Source organism: Salvelinus sp. IW2-2015, linkage group LG17, assembly GCF_002910315.2.
Source record: "Salvelinus sp. IW2-2015 linkage group LG17, ASM291031v2, whole genome shotgun sequence".
In the NCBI taxonomy this organism is placed as follows: Eukaryota; Metazoa; Chordata; class Actinopteri; order Salmoniformes; family Salmonidae; genus Salvelinus; species Salvelinus sp. IW2-2015.
The window spans coordinates 6,575,296-6,595,272 of record NC_036857.1 but is presented as its reverse complement, the minus strand read 5'-3'; the positions used below and the strand labels follow the sequence as shown (position 1 = coordinate 6,595,272).

Sequence of the window (19,977 nt, the reverse complement as noted above, 5' to 3'; positions counted from 1 at the left end):
TCAGCTTAGCGTTTTCTCCAATAATGGTTAAGGTTAGGATTTGAGGAAGAGCACCTACAGGAAGCATTTATCCAGGGTGAGAAATAGAGAGGGAGGACAAGAAGTGTTGCTTTGACATAAAGCCCACCTTGATCTCACTCTCGAAGGGCTTGATGAAGGGTGAGCCCCTCATGGTCTGGGTCTTCACAATCTGGTCGTCAAGCATGGTCTGGATCTCGTCCACGGCGGTGAGGATGGACACCCCAGACTCCCTGTAGGGGTGGTGGTGGAAGGAGACTCCATCCCAAACCTCCACCATGGTCTGCATGGCCTTCTCCAGAGAGAATTCCTGTAAGAGAAATGAAGATATTCATCAGCCCTTTAAGTAGGCTTTTCACACTAGAGCTTTTCAGTTCAGAACATCCTTAGTTGTGGGCTATCCCATGTCACACAAGTCTCTCTCATTAAATGATCCCCATTTTCTCACCTTGCTGGCAGCAGCACTGATGGTCTCAAACTGCTCGAGGTACGGGGTGAGGTTCTGCTTGAGCACTTTCCGCAGGGTGGTGCCAGAGTCAGGCGTGAGGTCATAGTCCACAATGTCAGATATCTGAACCCAGTGGCGAGCCCTGATACCTGGGTTACACAGAATGGACACCGTGGGGATGTGCTCCTGGGAATAAAAACGCAGTAGAAGTCAAGTCATTAGGTCATACATCTACAGTATATCTATGGTCTATAACAGTGGTATTCAAACTTTTTCAGCAGGGACCCAATTTTTTACGGCAGAATTTTTAATTTTTTGCCAAATAATTTCTTGCGACACCACCCAAAATCTAATGACACAACCTTAAAAATCTGTAAATTTCAATTTTTACATCAATAAATAACCTTCAATGCTTATATCTCATCAAAATGAAAAGAAACCAATAAATACATTTACTCAACATTTTTTTATCTTCTTCAAATTATCATTCTCAAAAACTTTTGTACAATGTCCTATACAATAATCTATACTCTTAATTTTTGTTCCTAGAAAATGTTGTTTTAATTTTGGCGACCCCACCGCAGTGATGCCGACTTTGAATACCACTGGTCTATAGTATAAACATCCATTATAACCCCACAAACAACCGACCAACACTAAACAAAAGTTATCACATGGTAATTGTTTCCACGGAGTTACCTTGAAGTCCTTGACCTGCTCCATGACTGTGGAGCAGATGAGTGCAGTGGGGCGCTCCTGCTTCCCCGGGTCCTCCTCCCCAGGCCTCCTCTTCACCCCTCCTCCCGCCATCTGCTCTGCCTTCTTCTGCTTCTGCTGGAAGAACTTGAGCATCTTGTATATCTCCCTGAAGAACTCGTCCACCTCCACCTCCATGCTCTCTCCATTCAGGTCCAAGAAGGAGCCGTCCATCCACCTGAACATTTCAGACAGGGACATGAAGCAACCATACATTGTTTTCGGACCTACGGCATATTACATGACATAGAGAGAGTGACAACAACCTAAACAGCCCACAGACCTCTTCTCAGTGCGCTGCCACTTCAGTACCAGGCCAAAGAGCTTCTGGTAGGGCTCGATGCTCTCCTTGATGACTTCCACCACGGGATAAGACGACAGGTCCCATTTGTACAGAGTCTCTTCTTTGTTGATGAAGTCGATGGCCTCCTCGGCATCCTGAAGCCTTTTCTGGACTGTCCTTACATCAGTCACATACTGATCAAAAGGTAAAGATCAGTCTAAATGGGCTGAAATGTTAATCATCAGACACTTTCCAGAGCGCTTGTGCTGTTACCTGCTGCATCATGTCCAGCTCGGAGCACTCTGCAAACTCCTCCATTCTGCGTCCTAGCTTCTCTAGCTCCAGCATCAGCCTCTCTCTACGGCACAGCAGCTCCTGCTCTCCTTTCTGCTTGGCCTTCAACATCACCTGGGGAAGGACGCAGCACAAGATTGTTCTTTCTTCATAAAGCAATAATGGTAGTGGAAGGGCTTAATTACCCCCTTCACTGACATGCAAAATGTTTTTGCTTTATCCAGAATGAAGGAATATGTTACCTCATCATTGAGATCGAACACAGGGTATATCTTTTGTGGCCAGATGAGGACTGTAGAGTTCAACTCAAGGTCTTCTGGGTCAAAGATGTGGACGTCCAACAGGTAGTTCAGTCTGTGGTGGGTCTCCTGCCAGAAGATAAAAGGGTACAGAGGCTCATGATGAGTTTCACACAGTTACACAGTAGTTGCACAGTAGTTACACAGTATTTACTGCAAGTCAATTAGCCTAGTGGTTAAAGCGTTGGGCCTAGTAACCGGAAGGTTGATGGATCGAATCCCAGAGCTGACAAGGTAAAAATCTGTCGTTCTGCCCCTGAGCAAGACAGTTAACCCACTGTTCCCCAGGCGCTGAAGACATGGATGTCGATTAAGGCAGCCCCCCGCACCTCTCTGATTCAGAGGGGTTGGGTTAAATGCAGAAGACACATTTCAGTTGAATGCATTCAGCTGGACAACTGACTAGGTATCCCCCTTTCCCAATTATGCACTACATGAGTATTAAGACAGGATTAGACCCTTGTTCATCAGCTACTTACCATTATTTTGGCATTGAGCTCCTCAATGCCCTTTGTCTTGGCATGACCAATGTAAGCTATCATGTCAGTCATGTCCTCCGTGGTCTCAGGAACCTTCAGGGCTTTCTCCTTGATGTTCTCAAACTCCTGGCAGATCCTTGGCAGAGGCACAGAGGAGGAAGATTTGCACTGAATATGACAATTATTTACTGTATTTATAAATGGTGGATCAATCTGTGATCTTACTGCAGACAGTGCTCTCTGTGGTTGGTGATTAGTTTCTCCAGGAGTATCTGAGCAAAGGTCTTAGCCGTCTTGACCAGCCCTTGTTTCAGCTCCTCACAGTCCAGACGCACCATGGCAAAGTGGGCTATCGCCGGCAGACTGACAATCTCCTTAGACAGGACACAGAACTCTTCCACTTTCTGTGGAACAAGACACAGACACACATATTACATTCATACCATATACTACTCCAGATACAAAATGTGTAGCTATCAAACCTGACCTCTGTGTTGCTCTCCCTTACCTCAGTATACTCATCAAAAGAGTGTTCCTCCTCAACGAACCTGTCCACTATACCCTGTGCTGTCCCATTGACCAGCCAATCATAGTTGTCAACTGTAAAGAAGCAACGAGGGTTTAGGACAGATAAACCTTCACAATATTCACTTTCATTCAACCAAGTAGCTGGGCTATTCAGTTCTCTTGAATTGATATACATTAGAATGTTAGTTTCTCACCATAGTTCTGGAAGTGTTTATAAGGCTCCTCCAGGTTCTTACGTACGGCAGACCTTATGGTGGTCTGAGCCCATAGCAGGACATGGTCCGCCAGTCTGGCATCAATTACAGAGCTGTTGGCCTCAGCCAGCCAAGATTGGACCGTCTGGACTTTCTGTGAAGCCACATCAGAGATAGGAGTGATTTGTCACCAACAAGATGAAAAGCCAAATATGGACTATGATCAAATACATATTTATTCACACTGATTATGAAGCATATTAATTTGTGTGACAAAGAATATCCTGACACACTCGTGAGATTCATACCTGCATGGTGTTGGTGATCAGGTTCAGAATTTCTAAAACAGATTCCTCAAGGTCCTGGAAGCTGGGATAGAATTCCATCTTCTCATCATCAAAAGTCAGATCCATGCGGAAGAGAGGCAACTGGTAGACATTGCACGGATTGAATATGCTGACAAAGTCTTCCACGCTTCTCTCCACTAAGGATCTTAACTGTGGAAAAACGCAACCAAAAACAGAACATCAAGATAAGCTGGACTTGCTCCTAAAAACACCAGTACTGATCAAAACCTCACCTTCTCACCTGGTTGGAGATAAGTGTGGAGACACAGTTGTAGAAAGAGTCCAGTTTCTCGGCTCTGACCCCCTGCAGCATGTCCTTGCTGGTCAGCAGGTGGATGACCTTGGGAAACCAGGTGTTCATGATGCGCTCCTCGATCCTCTCACACTCCACTGCCAATTTGTGCTTCAGGCTCTCGCAGGCTACAGGTCCCGTGGACCTTACCACAGCACAAAAGAATAATACATAATAAAAACATATGTGAAGACAGAAATTGAAGAAAATCAGGTGTTTATTCTTATACTTGTGGTGCTGTGATAGAACAATTTTACCTGCAGTCAGTAAGATCAACCAATAGCAGATGTGAAAATGCACCATAGCCGATGTCCAGGATTATCCTCATCACTGGATGAAGAATGTGTAAACTCTCCTTTATCTCCTTGTGACTTCTCACAAAGCTGTCATGCCATGGTCTGGAGAAATCGAGAGCCCTGCAAATAAATATTAAGTATAATTGACAAAATATGATTAATCAAAAATTAAATCAATAAATGGCACATTATTTGCCACAATATTCCAATCCGTCTCTGTGGTGTATTGATTAGTTATGAACATGCTGGGTGTGTATTGTTGAGACACTCACTTTGCTGATGGAGTTCTATGTCTTGCCAGAACTGTCCCTTTCATCTGTGGTTTCTGGAGCACAGTACTCACTAAAGGGGACAGATTGTAAATACTGATGTGAGACACAATCTACGACATGATATGGCTAAAAACTAAATAATATAACGCTGCTATTCAAGGCGATATGGTCTACAAAACTCTATGGCATCACCAGTGGCTATGTGTTGGTAAAAAATGGCAGAGACCACACCAAATGAATGTAAACATATTTTTGGGTGCTAGTGATCTTGCAAAGAAATATTTTTCATGTCAAAGCCTTTTTTCATCTTCATCCATATGACTCAGCTCACTGATACAGACAATGTGTATTCTAGAAATGACTGAAATACTTTTAAATCAACACTTTTAGAGAGCAATGAACTAAAATGGTACCAACTGATAGACAAACCCGAAAGGAACAAACTGCACACCTACTGCTTTTTAAAAACTTTAGGGACATAACCCCAGGGCCGGCTCTAGCCTTTTGGGGGCTTTAAGCGAGATTTGGTTGGGGGGCTCCTTCACCAAGCGGGAAAATATTTTAGTGGCCCCCCTCGTGACGGCAGAGAGAAAAATGTACATTTTCAAGTGAATGTCCTGCAATTCTACACATTTTGTTATGGGGCGTAGATAAGATGTTGCAGTTTTAATGCACGTTTTCTACAGTTCTACACATTTTTCCATGGGGCAGAGAGATTTTTTTGCTATTTTAAAGCAAATTTCCTGCAATTCTACACATTTTGCCATTGGGTGGAAATACATTTTTGCAGTTATAAAGCTAATTTCCTGCAATTCCAATATCGAAGCTCTTTTGCAAAATGTAGATGTGGAGTGTGGCCCCTCTCACTATTGAGACACAAACACTCCCTTAGATAAATGTGTACAGTATGTACTTTTTGTAACCATGGTTCCATTGAAACAGAAGTTCATGTCTTGCTTTACTGTGGGCTATACAGTGACATTAGGGATAATCTGTTATGTCAGCTATCCAGCCAAAATTATAATTTTAACAGTCTAGATGAAAATAATAAAATGTATCAACTTTTATCAGGTAACAATGTAAATGCCTGCGCCAAAGCCTGCAACCTTATACTTCAACTGAGATGTTTCTTTATAAGTGCCTAACTGTCCCTTTATTCTTAGTTTTTTTGGTTTATGCATACATGTGTATGTATAGATGATGTAATTTAATACAGATTACGCCTGTACCATGTTTGACAATGATTGTCTTTTAGTGTCTCAAAAGTCAATTAGAGTGACCCACAATGTGGTTAAAAGAATTCTGTATTTGGAATTATTATATAATTGTGGAGTGACACTTCAATAAAAATGTCTCAAGTCTAAACACACAGAGATAGACATGAATACACACACCTGTGTGTTTGACCATCCCGCTGAGGAAGTTTTCGCTGACCTCCCTACATAGCTCCTGCAGCAGCTCGTCTCTCCCGGGGCCCACACGCAGCTGGGGAGGAATGCGGGTCAGCATGGCATCTAGCCACTGCTGCTGGATGGGCACCACAGGACTGCCCTCCACACACTCCTTCAGGAACATGTAGTTCAACTATAGGTGTGGCCACAATGGAGCGGCAGTGCGGAAATAGGAAAATAGGTTGATACTTTTGATTTTTAACACAAATAACTAGGAACATAGTATTTTGTTGGCATCTCACAAAAAACAAAAGACCCAATTTTCAGAGACCAGAAGGGACTTAACAAAACAAAAAGCAGCCAACTTACTCTACGCCTTCGGTCTTCACTGCTCATCTGTGAAATAAAGAGGTGACAACTTTGAGAAATCTTGACACGAGAATTACCTGCAGCGAAACTCAGAATGTATGCAGTAAATTGACATGCATTAGCATAACAGGTGTCTGTAAGAGATCCGCCTGATAAACTCAATAAGAAAGCATTATATCTCACAGAAGGGGGGAACTCTGGCTCAGGGGACGTGGGAGCCACTGCTCTTAATTCCTTAGCGTTCTTGTATGCCTGCATTGCACTAGCAACCCTACAAGAGTAAAGAGCACAATATGAATACTACAGCAACCAAAAACGACTTGCATTTGACTCATTGTAATTGAAACAGGGGATGACAATCATCATGTGTATTGTCATCCTAAATATCTCAGTACTATACCAGTTAAGTGACTTTATGGCTTGACATTTAATAACAAAAAGTTCAAGGGACATACAGGATCTTATGCAACTGCTGTTGCTGCTGTTTACTTCTCCTGTGCCTCAGCAGCTTCTTCTGCACAGTCATCTCGTCCTCTGCAGCCCCCTCCTGCAAATGTGTGCTTGGGATGGGTGGCAGGACAGGGTACTGGTTCAGGCCATCTCCCATGGGTGGCTTGAACACCCCTGCGGAGGTAGGCATCTCAGGTACTACTGAAGGAAGACACTAACAACATTGCAAAACCCTTAGCCTGTTGAACCATCAGTTAACATTTCATTTTAGTTGCAAACACAGCCAATGCATTTCTTCTGCCATAATTGTTTTATATAAAAAAGTCAAAAGTAATTTATTAAATCAATAAGCACTTGCCTTGCTTGCTTATGCTAATGTTAACGGTGTACCTTCGAAGTTTAAATCGTTGGTGTGGCTAGCTAGCCATGCTAGTTTGAAGAATCGTTGAGTTACTCATTAAATGTACATTCATAACTATAGTCGAGAGTTTACTTCAAGTGAAATGTAAAAAAAATTGCAAGGTTTGCATGCAATGTGTATAACTTACCCCTGCTCTCTTTTGTTAATATTTGTATGTAACTCCTGTCTATGCAGAATTCAGTTGCTTGAAAGTGGAGGAAAAACAAGTCCGTTGCTATAGAAACTGTAAACAACCATATGGATACCCCTGCTGGAAGCACAGCACACTGCTGCTGATTGCAGAATGCACATTTTCTCAATGTGTGGCTTTATCTATCATGCATTTCAATTTATGCATGTGGACATTTTAGGTGCATAAAGAATACTTTGCAACAATACCATTATCCCACCATGTGTTTGTTTTGTATGACTTTTCTTTTTGATGTGTGCATTTCTGTACTTCTGGGCTCATCTGTAAAAGACCTTGGTCTCATTATGACTCCCTGATGAAATAAAGGTTCAATAAAAAAAAGTCACAAATGTAACCAAGCAACTAGTGTCTATCCAGTTCAGCTTCCTTTATACTTGTGTCTACTCAATTTAATGCAAAACTACAAACCCTATAGAAAATATTAAAGTCTAAGGCATATCATTTAAAAAAGAAAATCATATCCCCATAAACACCTAGAAAAATGGACAGACACATCAAAAGTCATTTTCCACTTTTTATTGTTTGAGTGTATACATTCTATGATCGAGGTCTTTCTTTCTTGCCTTTGTAAAGGGCCAGTAGTGAGACATTAGCTACTTTGACCACCTTGAAGCGGACACCAGGAATATCACCAACGGCGTGCCCCTTCCGACCAAATCCTGCCACCAACACCTCATCGTTTTCCTGATGAGAGGGGAAGAGGATTTGAAAACAGTGGTTATGATGAAATGCCTGACAATTAACAATTATGTGCAGGTAGTCCAAAGATGACAGAATCCAAAGATCAGATGACCAATTTATAATAAAACAAAATCAAAAGTATATATGGATGATATTGAGAAAATAAAATGTACCTTTGATGAGTCATGTGAAATAGAGAGATGTGGTGAGAAATAGAAAAGTCTTTGCAGGTAGACATCTTACCTCAATGAAGTTCAAACAGCCATCATTGGGGACGAAAGCTGTGATCTTCTTGCCATTTTTGATGAGTTGCACCCTGACACACTTCCTGATGGCAGAGTTGGGCTGCTTAGCTTCAACACCCCTAGGGAGAAGGAGAGATGGTTTTGAGCTAGCTAATTGTGGAAGCCAAAACATACAGTATGACGTAATAGGCTAAATTACAGTGTTGTCTTACACTTTCTCAAGCACAATGCCTTTGGCATGAGATGCCCCTCCGAATGGGTTGGCCTTCAGGGCAGTGCCCAGGTGAGCCTTCTTATACTGTTTGTCATGCCATCTCTGCTCCCTGCGATGGTTACGCAGTTTCCTGGCTGTACGCAGACCCCGGCACTTGCCTGGAGAAAGAGGAGGCGCAAAATGGACAGTATGAAGGATTAGGCCAAATGACTGCCCTAGACTGACTGACAACTAATACAATTATCAATGCATGCTTCTTCTACAGGTCATGTCAGCGCCAACGTGGGAATTGGCTATGTTGAACAGCAGTGGTAGGTAGTGACTAGAATGGTTATGGATTTCATGGCTATGTGGCTCGAAGAAAACAATCAGATTGAGTTTAAAGATAGCAGGTGCTAGTATCAATATAATACACCACAAGTATACAATTGAACCATATTTCCTCCGTCATGCACATTGAGTAAGGACAGGAATATCTAGTGGTCTATGAATGTAAGGACTGCATCATTATCTGGCGTGCTCACAGCATCGCAGAAGCGAGGAGGGAAAGCAGCTGCCAAGAAGAGGCCAGATAAGCCAACGAACACCCTACAACATTATGTACCCTTTATGGACACTGAAGGGGAGTTTTGTTTTTAAGGTAGCTAGCTAGCTAGTTGACATCTCTAACCCACTAGATATCCATTTTCATATCAGAAATGTCTTTCTCACATGTGGCAGCTAGCTACATGTGGCTGGTGCTGCCATCTTTTCGTATGGTATAATAAACGACAATCATCTCTACATGGTGTGATGACATAATATCATATTGTGTCTACTGTCAAGAAAGTTTTTGTGAATTAGATCAATCAAATAAACCTATTATTCCAATGTGAATATTGGGTACTCACCCATTGCTTCAGTGTCCGAGTACTGAAAAAAAGCCGCACGCACGATTCTTACCACATGACCCAGGCGTCATCGCAGTCTCTAACCAATCATTTTGGGGGAATCAATGAAATCCCGTGAGTCTCGTGAGCTTTCCTGTGTGACGCTCTTGATTGCTACCGCTGAATAGTAGCAGCAAAATATCAGGTACAGTATTTAAAATAATATATTTGCTTTTCCAAAATACAGTTGACTCGTACGAATAGATATTCACGTTACTAAACTGACCCTGTACATATTTCTATCTTGTACAAATTCTGTGAGGGCAAATAGACGGCGTTGTTTTGCTTGATAGCGGCTGAGTTTAAGGCTTCAATGTTGTGGTTTTCATCGAAGGCCGCAGTAACATTATTGAGCTTCCGGCTTATACTAAATGACACTCACTTAGTTATCCCCTACGTTATTTACGAATACTTTATTGGCGTTAAGATGACGTCCATGGAAATCTCATACAACAATTTTACAGCATGGTCATTATTCTACATTTTCTAACCATGCTTTCATGTGCTATATGATAAGGCATGTTGAACCTATAATAATTAAGTGTACTGTACAGCTGACAATCCATAGTAGTTAACTGCAGTGTTCAACATTCAGCCTTAGTTTTAGCCAAATTACAATGAACATGGCAATGATGGGGGGGACATGTTTTTTGTAGAACAATTCATGATGAGTTATAGTGAAAAGCCGGAGGACATAACGAGAGAAGAGTGGATGGAGAAGCTCAACAATGTCCACATTCAGAGGGCCGACATGAACAGGCTCATCATGAACTACTTGGTGACAGGTATAGTAACCATACACACAGACATACAATAAAAAACCAGGTAACAGGTAGATGTTAGTTTTCCTGATCTAAACAGAGAATTGTATATCTTTGGTTTGAACAGAGGGGTTTAAGGAGGCAGCTGAGAAGTTCCGTATGGAGTCTGGGATTGAGCCCAGTGTGGACCTGGATTCTCTGGACGAGAGGATAAAGATCCGGGAGATGATCCTGAAGGGACAGATACAGGAGGCCATCGCACTCATCAACAGCATGCACCCAGAACTGCTCGACACAAACCGCTACCTGTACTTTCACCTACAGGTAAAAAGCAGATTGCCTCTCCCGTTATAATTCTTCTGTCAGTCGTATTTTGTTTGCCGTTTTCTTCAATCATTGCCATATGTTCCTCTCTCTCTCCTTTTTGTCTCCTTATTCCCTCCACTGTTTTTTGTCCATATTCCTTTTCCTCCCTTGACCGTTCCTGCATACTGTTCTTACCCTCTGCAGCAGCAGCACCTGATTGAGCTGATCCGTCTGAGGGAGACTGAGGCAGCACTAGAGTTTGCTCAGTCCCAGCTGGCAGAGCAGGGGGAGGAGAGTAGAGAGTGTCTGACAGAGATGGAGAGAACCTTGGCCCTGCTGGCCTTCGACAACCCTGAGGAGTCACCCTTCGGAGACCTTCTCAACACAATGCAGAGGCAGAAGGTGTGTTTATTCTCACTTATCATAATCCAGAAATAGATAACGTGCATATTGCAAGTTTCTACTACTATTTCAGTATTTTGTCAGTATATGAACTTTGGTTTTGACTAGATGGGATAGTGGTTTTCTCAGATTTGACTTTTCGTAGTCGCTTAGGAGAATTTACGCTGCAGGTTAGGAGAATTAAAGTTAGGAAAAGCATTAGGGTTAGCTAAGATGCACAAAAATTCTACATTTGACGTTACTTTGACAAAAGCTGTATCCCTTCTAGACATATTTTTTTTTAACCTATACCTGATGCTGATTTAATATACCTCCTGTCCACTGTGTGCTTCCTGAAGGTGTGGAGTGAAGTGAACCAGTCTGTGCTGGACTACGAAAACAGAGAGTCAACGCCCAAACTGGCCAAGCTCCTCAAACTGCTCCTGTGGGCTCAGAACGAACTTGACCAAAAGAAAGTCAAGTACCCCAAAATGACAGACCTCAGCAAGGGCACGATCGAGGACCCAAAGTGAGAGGACACCAGGCTGTGTATGCTGGTGGAAACTAATTGGACTCCCCTCCTACCTATTTATATTCTGACAGAGACTGACTGAAACAATATTTCTTCTTTCTTTGTGTGGGTTGCTTTTTGTGAGACTTTGTACAGTCCATGTTATCAAACTGGATAGTTTGTATTTTAAAGTGACTTGCTGCCTGATACTTCAATATCTGAAATATAAACCCTTGTATTTTAATGAAGTAAAATTATAAGACTTTTGTTTCATGTCTGCAATAGATAGTTGTATATGAACATTTCCTTTTTGCAGATTTCAGTTACACTATTTTTTTTCTGTCTACTGGCAGGGAAAGTTAGCCATCTTTGCATATGGATGGTGTGTTAAAGCCTAAATTAGGCTCTTGGGACTATAATGTGTTAACCTATAAACAGAAATGAATGAGGGTGTGGTGTTGGGGTAGAATGATTGGTTCCCATTGCTGTGGTCCGCTGTCAATTACAGTACATTTTGTTTTTCTCAACAAAAAAACATGCACATTTCAGTTTCTCGTGAATTCTAGAGTAGGGGCCAAAGCTGGGTACTGACTGAATGCTAAGCTGCCAGTACCCTGTAATGTTGTCAGGGTTTTGTTTCAACCTTAGCATTCATCCTGTGTTATCTTGAACCAACAAGATAATAATGTGAATACATACAGAGACATACATTTAGTTAATGTTGACAGTTTTGCAACTGGATTATTTACATTATGGAATAAAATACTATTTTGGAACACTTGATATGCTTAGGTTGTTCGTTATATTTGCGCCACAAAATATGTGATGATATTGTGTTATTCAGTCTCGTCAGTATGCAATTTAACCTTTAACCGATAGCTTACTTTTTCAGAGGGTGGAAAAATGTAGTTTAGGCACCAACGTGTGCAGGAATCTCTCTTTTTTTATCTGATTGCAGGTTATTATATAACGGTGCCGACTACCGATGCTTGGTAGTTGATACCTCATCCAGCCTAGGGCAGATGAACCAACTCTGTGAATACGTTATGCAGCATCACTGGCTGTCCTATGAGCAAGGATGACAACGCCAATCACATCGCAGCAGGGCAACGTCAAACATGAGTTGAGAAATTCAGGATGATTTGGCCATTATAGACTAACGTTCTGTGGTATCCTAGGCCTGGGACATTAGTTGTTTTTTCTCCTTTTTTTTGCTGTGCAATCCGATCGGGTATCATTCAGGGTAGAATATAATGTCTAGAATATTGCACAGTCATGATGAAGCGCTAGAACCGGATGGCCATGCCGCGGGTAAAGAAGACTGGGTATTTTCACTCTGACCAAATTCATGCTGTTTTTTGAAAAGGACTGAGTCGCTTCTTTAATGCTGCTTCCGATGTAACCTACTGTTGGCAGGAAGAACTGCGTGGCTGAAAAAAATACTGACACGTGGATTTATCGTCAAACTCAAGGCGATCCGTCTCTAATCACCCGTGCACTTTTTATCACACGGCAGTAACATTATGGATTGGCCTACACGGTAATCGAAAGGAAATGATACATCGGTATCATCGCTCAAGCGTTTATTCTTTTCGACTTTCTTGACTCATTCCATAGCCTACTGCGTTGAATTGTGAAGTGCAGGAGACAGCAAATCAAATCGTATACCTCTTTCGTTGAATGGCAATTCTCCAAAAACATGGAAAGAACTCTAGTCCAGATTTGGTCTGCCTCAAAGAAAAAAATCCAGACAAAACCGGGGTCGCTGGAAGTCATCAGAAGAAGTGGAGTGAACCGAATACGTACTGGCCAAGGTAAATTTACGAAGATTTTTCAGTAGCCAATCTCACGTTTTTCCCACAGTCTAGAAGTGTTAATTTCAACGTAAAACTACCATAATGAAATGACAGGCCCTTTTATGTTTTTAACCACACATAATAGAATAATATATGAGAGCTTGTTAGTTCCTTATTTTGCAAATGCCATACAAGTTTGCAATGATTCCGGCTGCTCTGTAGTTCACTGAAATGTGTTGGCATTGGCAAATTAAATTTTCTGAAAATGTTTCTCTCCCTTGATTTCAGCAAACATAAAAACAACCACTCATACACATGTAGCTTTGTTTTTGATACTTTGTTGCTACTTTTGTGTCCAAATGTAACACTGCTACGAGGGACATTCCCAAATAAATACTTGACTTTCTTATTAATCAGATGCCTGTCAACTGGTGGTCTCAAGATTATTTTAAAGCTAACGTTACTAAACTGCACACACACACACAGCTTTGAGGAATTTAAAAGCTTCTAGGTCTAGGAAGTCTGATAGTCAGGCATTCATAGAATTTTAATAAAGGCATGGTAGCCTAATCTTTGCTTTGGCTTGCCAACTAAGAATTCAGTCAGATTCACTCAAATAATTATATCATGAGATTTAGGCCTAACCTATCTAGTTAACACAGTTTAGCGCAGTCAAATTTAGACGTTTAAAGTTCTGTGAAAACGCGTAGTTGGTTTAGTTTAAGTTCCAATTTGCCATTTACAAGAAACAATCAGAAGAAATGCACAGATATTGGTTTTACTGAGAATATCACACCTACTCTTACTCACACCCACACATATTGTCACTTACACACACCAAACACATTAATGTACCCCTCACACACATCCCTGTCCTCTGCTGGTCACACTTATGTCCTCTGTCCCCGCTATGCAGACCCCTGGCGCGTGTATGGACGGTGGTGCTACTGCTGGGGACCTGTCTGCTGTACTGTGCCCGCGTGGCCATGCCCATCTGTGCCGTTAGCATGGCGGAGAAGTTCAACTGGACCAAGAGGGATCAGGGCATGGTGCTGGGTAGCTTCTTCTGGGGTTACTGCTTCACACAGGTCCTCGGAGGCTACGTCAGCGACAGGTGGGCAACAAAAGGAGAGGAGATGATTATACTTTATTGCCTGTTTGCACAACCTGCAGCTGCTCTCACTACATACAATATCTGGAATAAAAAGTGTTCATTGCATTACATTTATTCACTTTTAAACACAGATGGACCTGCAATCTGAGAATTAAATAGCCTAATACTTTGTCTGTTTTACACATCTGTTTGGGATTTAAGTGAACAAAAATAAGAGCAGTTGTTGGTAATATCAATTAAAAATCTATCTGCTTCATTACAATAATTCAGGGAGAACCCCTCCAGAGCAGAAGCAACAAAAAAAGTATGTAGCGGGCCTCGTGGAGACAGGCCCTTTATATTCTAATCAGACAGTACCAAATGTTCTCTAAACATCAAGCTGAGAGGCTGGTACGAAGTCAAAGCAATGTACAGTGACTTTGCCAGCTACTACAGAGTCACAGTGTTCATAATGTCATCCATACAATGATAATCAGTGTGTCCTGGCTAATAGTACCTTCAGTAGCTCTGGCGTCAATCACTATCAAACAACATGAGAACAATCCAGAACATTTAGTATCAAGTCGAGTGACCATCAACCTGTCAACGAATGTGTCACAAATAGAAAACTGAAATAATTTGTATTCCAGAAAGAGAAAACATAAAAATGCAAAGCATTGTGTTAATCATAACTGAAAATTAACTTTATTCATTTTAAAGGAGCATCATATAATATCTTTGCATTCCAAGTTCAGAAATGACCTTTATATACTGTATATGCAGTAATAATGGAATGATAGTGTTTCACAATAAAAAAATATATGTAATGGGTGCGTGTTGGTGGCAGGGAAGTCAGGTACAGGAGAACGAACTTGATATAAACGGAGTCGTTTCATAAAAGTTAACAAAACTCCAAAACCCAAAATATATAAAATAATCAAAGTGGGTACAAAACCCGTCGCGCACCAACACATAACTTGCACAAACATACAATCACCGACAAGGACATGAGGGGAAACAGAGGGTTAAATACACAACATGTAATTGATGGGATTGGAACCAGGTGTGATACAAGACAAAATCAATGGAAAATGAAAAATGGATCAGTGATGGCTAGAAGATCGGTGACGTCGACCGCCGAACACTGCTCGAACAAGGAGAGGGGCCGACTTCGGCGGAAGTCGTGACAGTAGAGCAGCGCGTCGACACCGACCTCGGGGACAATCCGGAGGGCGAGGCGCAGAGCGATCCGGATGGAGACGGTGGAACTCTCGCAGCATAGAAGGATCCAACACGTCCTCCACCGGAACCCAGCATCTCTCCTCCGGACCATGCCCCTCCCAGTCCACGAGGTACTGAAGGCCCCTCGCCCGACGTCTCAAATCCAGTATGGAACTAACGGAGTACGCCGGGGCCCCCTCGATGTCCAGAGGGGGCGGAAGAACCTCCCGCACCTCAGACTCCTGGAGCGGGCCAGCCACCACCGGCCTGAGGAGAGACACATGGAACAAGGGGTTAATGCGGTAATCGGGGGAGAAGCTGTAACCTAACATACCTCGTTCACTCTCCTCAGGACTTTAAATGGCCCCACAAACTGCGGACCCAGCTTCTGACAGGGCAGGCGGAGGGGCAGGTTTCGGGTCGAGAGCCAGACCCGGTCCCCCGGGGCGAACACGGGGGCCTCACTGCGGTGACGGTCTGCGCCAACTTTCTGGCGCAGCACGGCGCGCTAAAGGTGGACATGGGCGGCGTCCCATGTCTCCTCCGCGCGCCGGAACCAGTCATCCATCACAGGAGCCTCGGTCTGACTCTGATGCCAAGGAGCCAGAACCGGCTGATACCCCAAAACACACTGGAAGGGAGAGAGGATAGTTGAGGAGTGGCGGAGCGAGTTCTGGGCCATCTCTGCCCAGGCCACGAATGCTGCCCACTCTCCCAGCTGGTCCTGGCAATAAGACCTCAGAAACCTACCCACATCCTGGTTAACTCTCTCCACCTGCCCGTTACTCTTGGGGTGAAAACCTGAGGTAAGGCTGACTGAGACCCCCAGACATTCCATTAATGCCCTCCAGACCCTCGACGTGAACTGGGGACCCCGATCAGATAATATATCCTTAGGCACCCCGTAGTGCCGGAAGACGTGAGTAAACAGGGCCTCGGCAGTCTGTAGGGCCGTAGGGAGACCGGGCAAAGGGAGGAGACAACAGAACTTAGAAAAACAATCCACAACGACCAGGATCGTGGTGTTACCCTGTGAAAGTGGAAGATCGGTTATGAAATCCACCGACAGGTGTGACCACAGCCATTGTGGAACGGGTAAGGGTTGTRGCTTACCTCTGGGCAGGTGCCTAGGAGCCTTACACTGGGTGCACACCAAGCTGGAGGAAACATAAACCCTCACATCCTTAGCCAAAGTGGGCCACCAGTGCTTCCCACAGCGCACCGTCAGGCCGATCCCAGGATGACCAGAGGAGGGTGACGTGTGGGCCACATAGATCAGCCGGTCGGGGACAGCAGACGGAACGTACAGATGCCCAGCTGGGGGGAGTGGGCTCTGCACGTGACGCCCGCTCAATGTCCGCGTCCAACTCCCACACTACCGGCACCACCAAGCAAGAGGTGGGGAGTATGGGAGTGGGATTCATGGGCCGCATCTCTGTGTCATACAGCCGGGACAATGCGTCTGCCTTAACGTTCTGGGTGCCTGGTCTGTAAGAAAGGGTAAACACAAAACGGGGAAAACATGGCCCATCTTACCTGGCGAGGGTTCAGTCTCCTCGCCGCCCGGATGTACTCCAGATTGCGGTGGTCAGTCCAGATGAGAAAAGGGTGTTTAGCCCCCTCAAGCCAATGTCTCCACGCCTTCAAGGCCTTGATGACATCCAACAACTCCCGGTCCCCCACGTCATAGTTTCGCTCCGCCGGGCTGAGCTTCTTCGAGAAGAAGGCACAAGGGCGGAGCTTCGGTGGCATACCCGAGCGCTGAGAGAGCACAGCTCCTATCCCAATCTCGGACGCGTCCACCTCCACTATGAACGCCAAAGAGGGATCCGGATGGGCCAGCACGGGAGCCGAGGTAAACAAAGCCCTCGTGACTAAAAGCCCTGTCCGCCTCAGCTGTCCACTGCAAGCGCACCGGGCACCCCTTCAGCAGTGGAGTAATGGGATCCGCTACCTGACCAAAACCCCAGATAAACCTCCGGTAGTAGTTGGCAAACCCTAAGAATCGCTGCACCTCCTTTACCGTGGTGGGAGTCGGCCAATTACGCACGGCTGCAATGCGATCACTCACTATCTCCACCCCTGACGTGGAAATGAGATACTCTAGGAAGGAGATGGACTGTTGTAAGAACAGGCATTTCTCAGCCTTGACGTACAGGTCATGCTCCAACAGGCGACCAAGCACTCTGCGCACCAGGGACACATGCTCGGCGCATGTAGCGGAGTATATCAAAATGTCATCAATATACACCACTACACCCTGCCCGTGCAGGTCCCTGAAAATCTCCTCTACAAAAGCTTGGAAGACTGATGGCACATTCATCAACCCATACGGCATGACGAAGTACTCATAGTGCCCAGAGGTGGTACTGAAAGCCGTCTTCCACTCGTCTCCCTCTCGGATACGCACCAGGTTGTAAGCGGTCCTGAGATCTAGTTTGGTGAAGAAGCGCGCCCCGTGCATTGACTCTCGCTGTGGGTGGGAGCGGTAGCGGGTAACTATACCTCACCGTGATCAGATTTAGACCCCGGTAGTCAGTGGACGCAGACCTCCCTCCCTCTTCACAAAAAATAAACTTGACGAGACGGGTGAAGTGGAGGACCGAATGTACCCCTGACGCAGGGATTCGGAGACATACGTTTCCATAGCCTCCGTCTCCGCCTGTGAGAGGGGGTACATGTAACTCCTGGTAAGTGCAGCGTCTACCAGGAGATCAATCGCCCCGTCGATGAGGTAGTAATTGAGTCGCCTTCTTCAGGAGGCTGAAGATATTCGGCTTGTCACCAAAAGCACGCACAAACTTCTACAGATGCACAATCGAGAGCATCCTGTCGTGCTGTATCACCGCCTGGTACGGCAACTTCACCGCCCACAAGGGTAGTGAGAGGGTAGTGAGATCTGCACAACGCATCACTGGGGGCAAATTACCTGCCCTCCAGGACACCTACACCACCCAATGTCACAGGAAGGCCATAAAGATCATCAAGGACAACAACCACCCGAGCCACTGCCTGTTCACCCCGCTATCATCCAGAAGGTGAGGTCAGTACAGGTGCATCAAAGCAGGGACCGAGAGACTGAAAAACAGCTTCTATCTCAAGGCCATCAGACTGTTAAACAGCCACCACTAACATTGAGTGGCTGCTGCCAACATACTGACTCAACTCCAGCTCACTTTAATAATGGAAATTGATGGGAATTGATCAAAAATTTATCACTAGCCACTTTAAACAATGCCACTTAATATAATGTATATGTATATACTGTACTCTATATCATCTACTGCATCTTGCCATCTTTATGTAATACATGTATCACTAGCCACTTTAAACTATGCCACTTTTATGTTTACATACCCTACATTACTCATCTCATATGTATATACTGTACTCGATACCATCTATTGCATCTTGCCTATGCCGTTCTGTACCATCACTTATTCATATATCTTTATGTACATATTCTTTATCCCTTTACACTTGTGTGTATAAGGTAGTAGTTGTGGAATTGTTAGGTTAGATTACTCGTTGGTTATTACTGCATTGTCAGAACTAGAAGCACAAGCATTTCGCTACACTCGCATTAACATCTGCTAACCATGTGTATGTGACAAATCATTTTTTTTAAATGTTTTTAATTTGACCATGCCCAAAGGAGCGGATTTCAAATGGGGATATGAAATTCCCAGCTGCGCCTGAATCGTCGAGCGCCTTATGTGCAGCAGAGGACTCTGGGTGAGGATGGTGCCAGCTCACCTGGGGTGACGCCAGAGCGCGCCTGCCTGCTGCCTCGATTCCCAGAGGAACCCACTCGGCACCGACCGGCAGTGTGACCTCTGCCACCACAGATAGTGCACGAGCGGGAACCCCCTCCGGTCTCCCTGCGCACCGCCCCTCCCAGCTCCATGGGTATCGGAGAGGGGGTGCGGGAGGATGGAACAACCAGACCCCAATCTGAACGTCCGAGAGTAGCCAGCAGGTTGTCCAGCCGGATGGACAGGTCCACCAGCTGGTCAAACGAGAGGGTGGTGTCTCTGCAGGCCAGCTCCCGACGGACGTTCTCGCGTAGACTGCAGCGGTAATGATCGATCAGGGCCCTGTTGTTCCATCCCGCGCCGGCAGCCAGGGTCCTAAACTCCAGGGCGAAATCCTGGGCGCTTCTCGTCTCCTGCCTCAGATGGTAGAGGCGCTCACCCGCCGCTCTACCCTCGGGTGGGTGGTCGAAGACCGCCTGGACTCCTCAAACTGTTCCAACGCCGCATCTCCCTCTCGCCATACGGCGTTGGCCCACTCCAGGGCTTTCACGGTGAGGCACGAGACGAGGGCGGACACCCTCTCACAATCCGATGGAGCTGGGTGGACCGTGGCCAGATAGAGGTTTAATTGAAGGAGGAAACCCTGCCGTCGTACTCCTGTGGCAAGGAGAGACGGATCCCACTGGGTTCAGGTGGAAAGGGGCGCTCAGGGGAGACCCCGGTTGTGCTGGTGAAGGCGCTGGAAGAACTCCCTGTC

General features: G+C 44.8%; 4 protein-coding genes across 4 annotated transcripts in view; 2 read left to right on the top strand and 2 right to left on the bottom strand.

Moving 5' to 3' along the window:
* Positions 1-6,921, bottom strand: part of dnah12 (dynein, axonemal, heavy chain 12) — a 36,597-nt gene extending 29,676 nt beyond the window's left edge. Inside the window, exons 1-18 of the mRNA XM_024006004.1 lie at positions 6,722-6,921; positions 6,450-6,537; positions 6,267-6,293; positions 5,901-6,090; positions 4,507-4,576; positions 4,196-4,354; positions 3,888-4,083; positions 3,608-3,796; positions 3,300-3,453; positions 3,086-3,177; positions 2,803-2,981; positions 2,578-2,713; positions 2,042-2,167; positions 1,779-1,913; positions 1,506-1,699; positions 1,166-1,400; positions 467-652; positions 128-328 (exon numbers count right to left, since the gene is read on the bottom strand). Coding sequence (XP_023861772.1) covers positions 128-328; positions 467-652; positions 1,166-1,400; positions 1,506-1,699; positions 1,779-1,913; positions 2,042-2,167; positions 2,578-2,713; positions 2,803-2,981; positions 3,086-3,177; positions 3,300-3,453; positions 3,608-3,796; positions 3,888-4,083; positions 4,196-4,354; positions 4,507-4,576; positions 5,901-6,090; positions 6,267-6,293; positions 6,450-6,537; positions 6,722-6,906 — 2,742 coding nt within the window. The 5' untranslated portion in view covers positions 6,907-6,921. The remainder of the gene's footprint in view (positions 1-127; positions 329-466; positions 653-1,165; positions 1,401-1,505; positions 1,700-1,778; positions 1,914-2,041; positions 2,168-2,577; positions 2,714-2,802; positions 2,982-3,085; positions 3,178-3,299; positions 3,454-3,607; positions 3,797-3,887; positions 4,084-4,195; positions 4,355-4,506; positions 4,577-5,900; positions 6,091-6,266; positions 6,294-6,449; positions 6,538-6,721) is intronic.
* A 907-nt stretch (positions 6,922-7,828) lies between these two features.
* LOC111976451 (small ribosomal subunit protein uS12) lies at positions 7,829-9,446 on the bottom strand. The gene is made up of 4 exons (XM_024005285.2): positions 9,358-9,446; positions 8,466-8,625; positions 8,252-8,372; positions 7,829-8,011 (listed from the first exon to the last, which is right to left on the bottom strand). Exons 1-4 carry the CDS (start codon positions 9,359-9,361, stop codon positions 7,865-7,867), a joined length of 432 nt encoding a protein of 143 aa, XP_023861053.1. The 5' UTR covers positions 9,362-9,446; the 3' UTR covers positions 7,829-7,864.
* Positions 9,447-9,450: 4 nt separating this feature from the next.
* LOC111976450 (glucose-induced degradation protein 8-B homolog) lies at positions 9,451-12,136 on the top strand. The gene is made up of 5 exons (XM_024005284.2): positions 9,451-9,541; positions 10,053-10,181; positions 10,285-10,481; positions 10,668-10,865; positions 11,204-12,136. The coding sequence occupies exons 2-5, from the start codon at positions 10,061-10,063 to the stop codon at positions 11,375-11,377; spliced, it is 690 nt and encodes a 229-aa protein (XP_023861052.1). The 5' UTR covers positions 9,451-9,541; positions 10,053-10,060; the 3' UTR covers positions 11,378-12,136.
* Positions 12,137-12,217: 81 nt separating this feature from the next.
* The window catches only part of LOC111976448 (voltage-gated purine nucleotide uniporter SLC17A9), a 28,057-nt gene continuing 20,297 nt past the window's right edge, over positions 12,218-19,977 (top strand). Inside the window, exons 1-2 of the mRNA XM_024005283.2 lie at positions 12,218-13,169; positions 14,068-14,265. Coding sequence (XP_023861051.1) covers positions 13,036-13,169; positions 14,068-14,265 — 332 coding nt within the window. The 5' untranslated portion in view covers positions 12,218-13,035. The remainder of the gene's footprint in view (positions 13,170-14,067; positions 14,266-19,977) is intronic.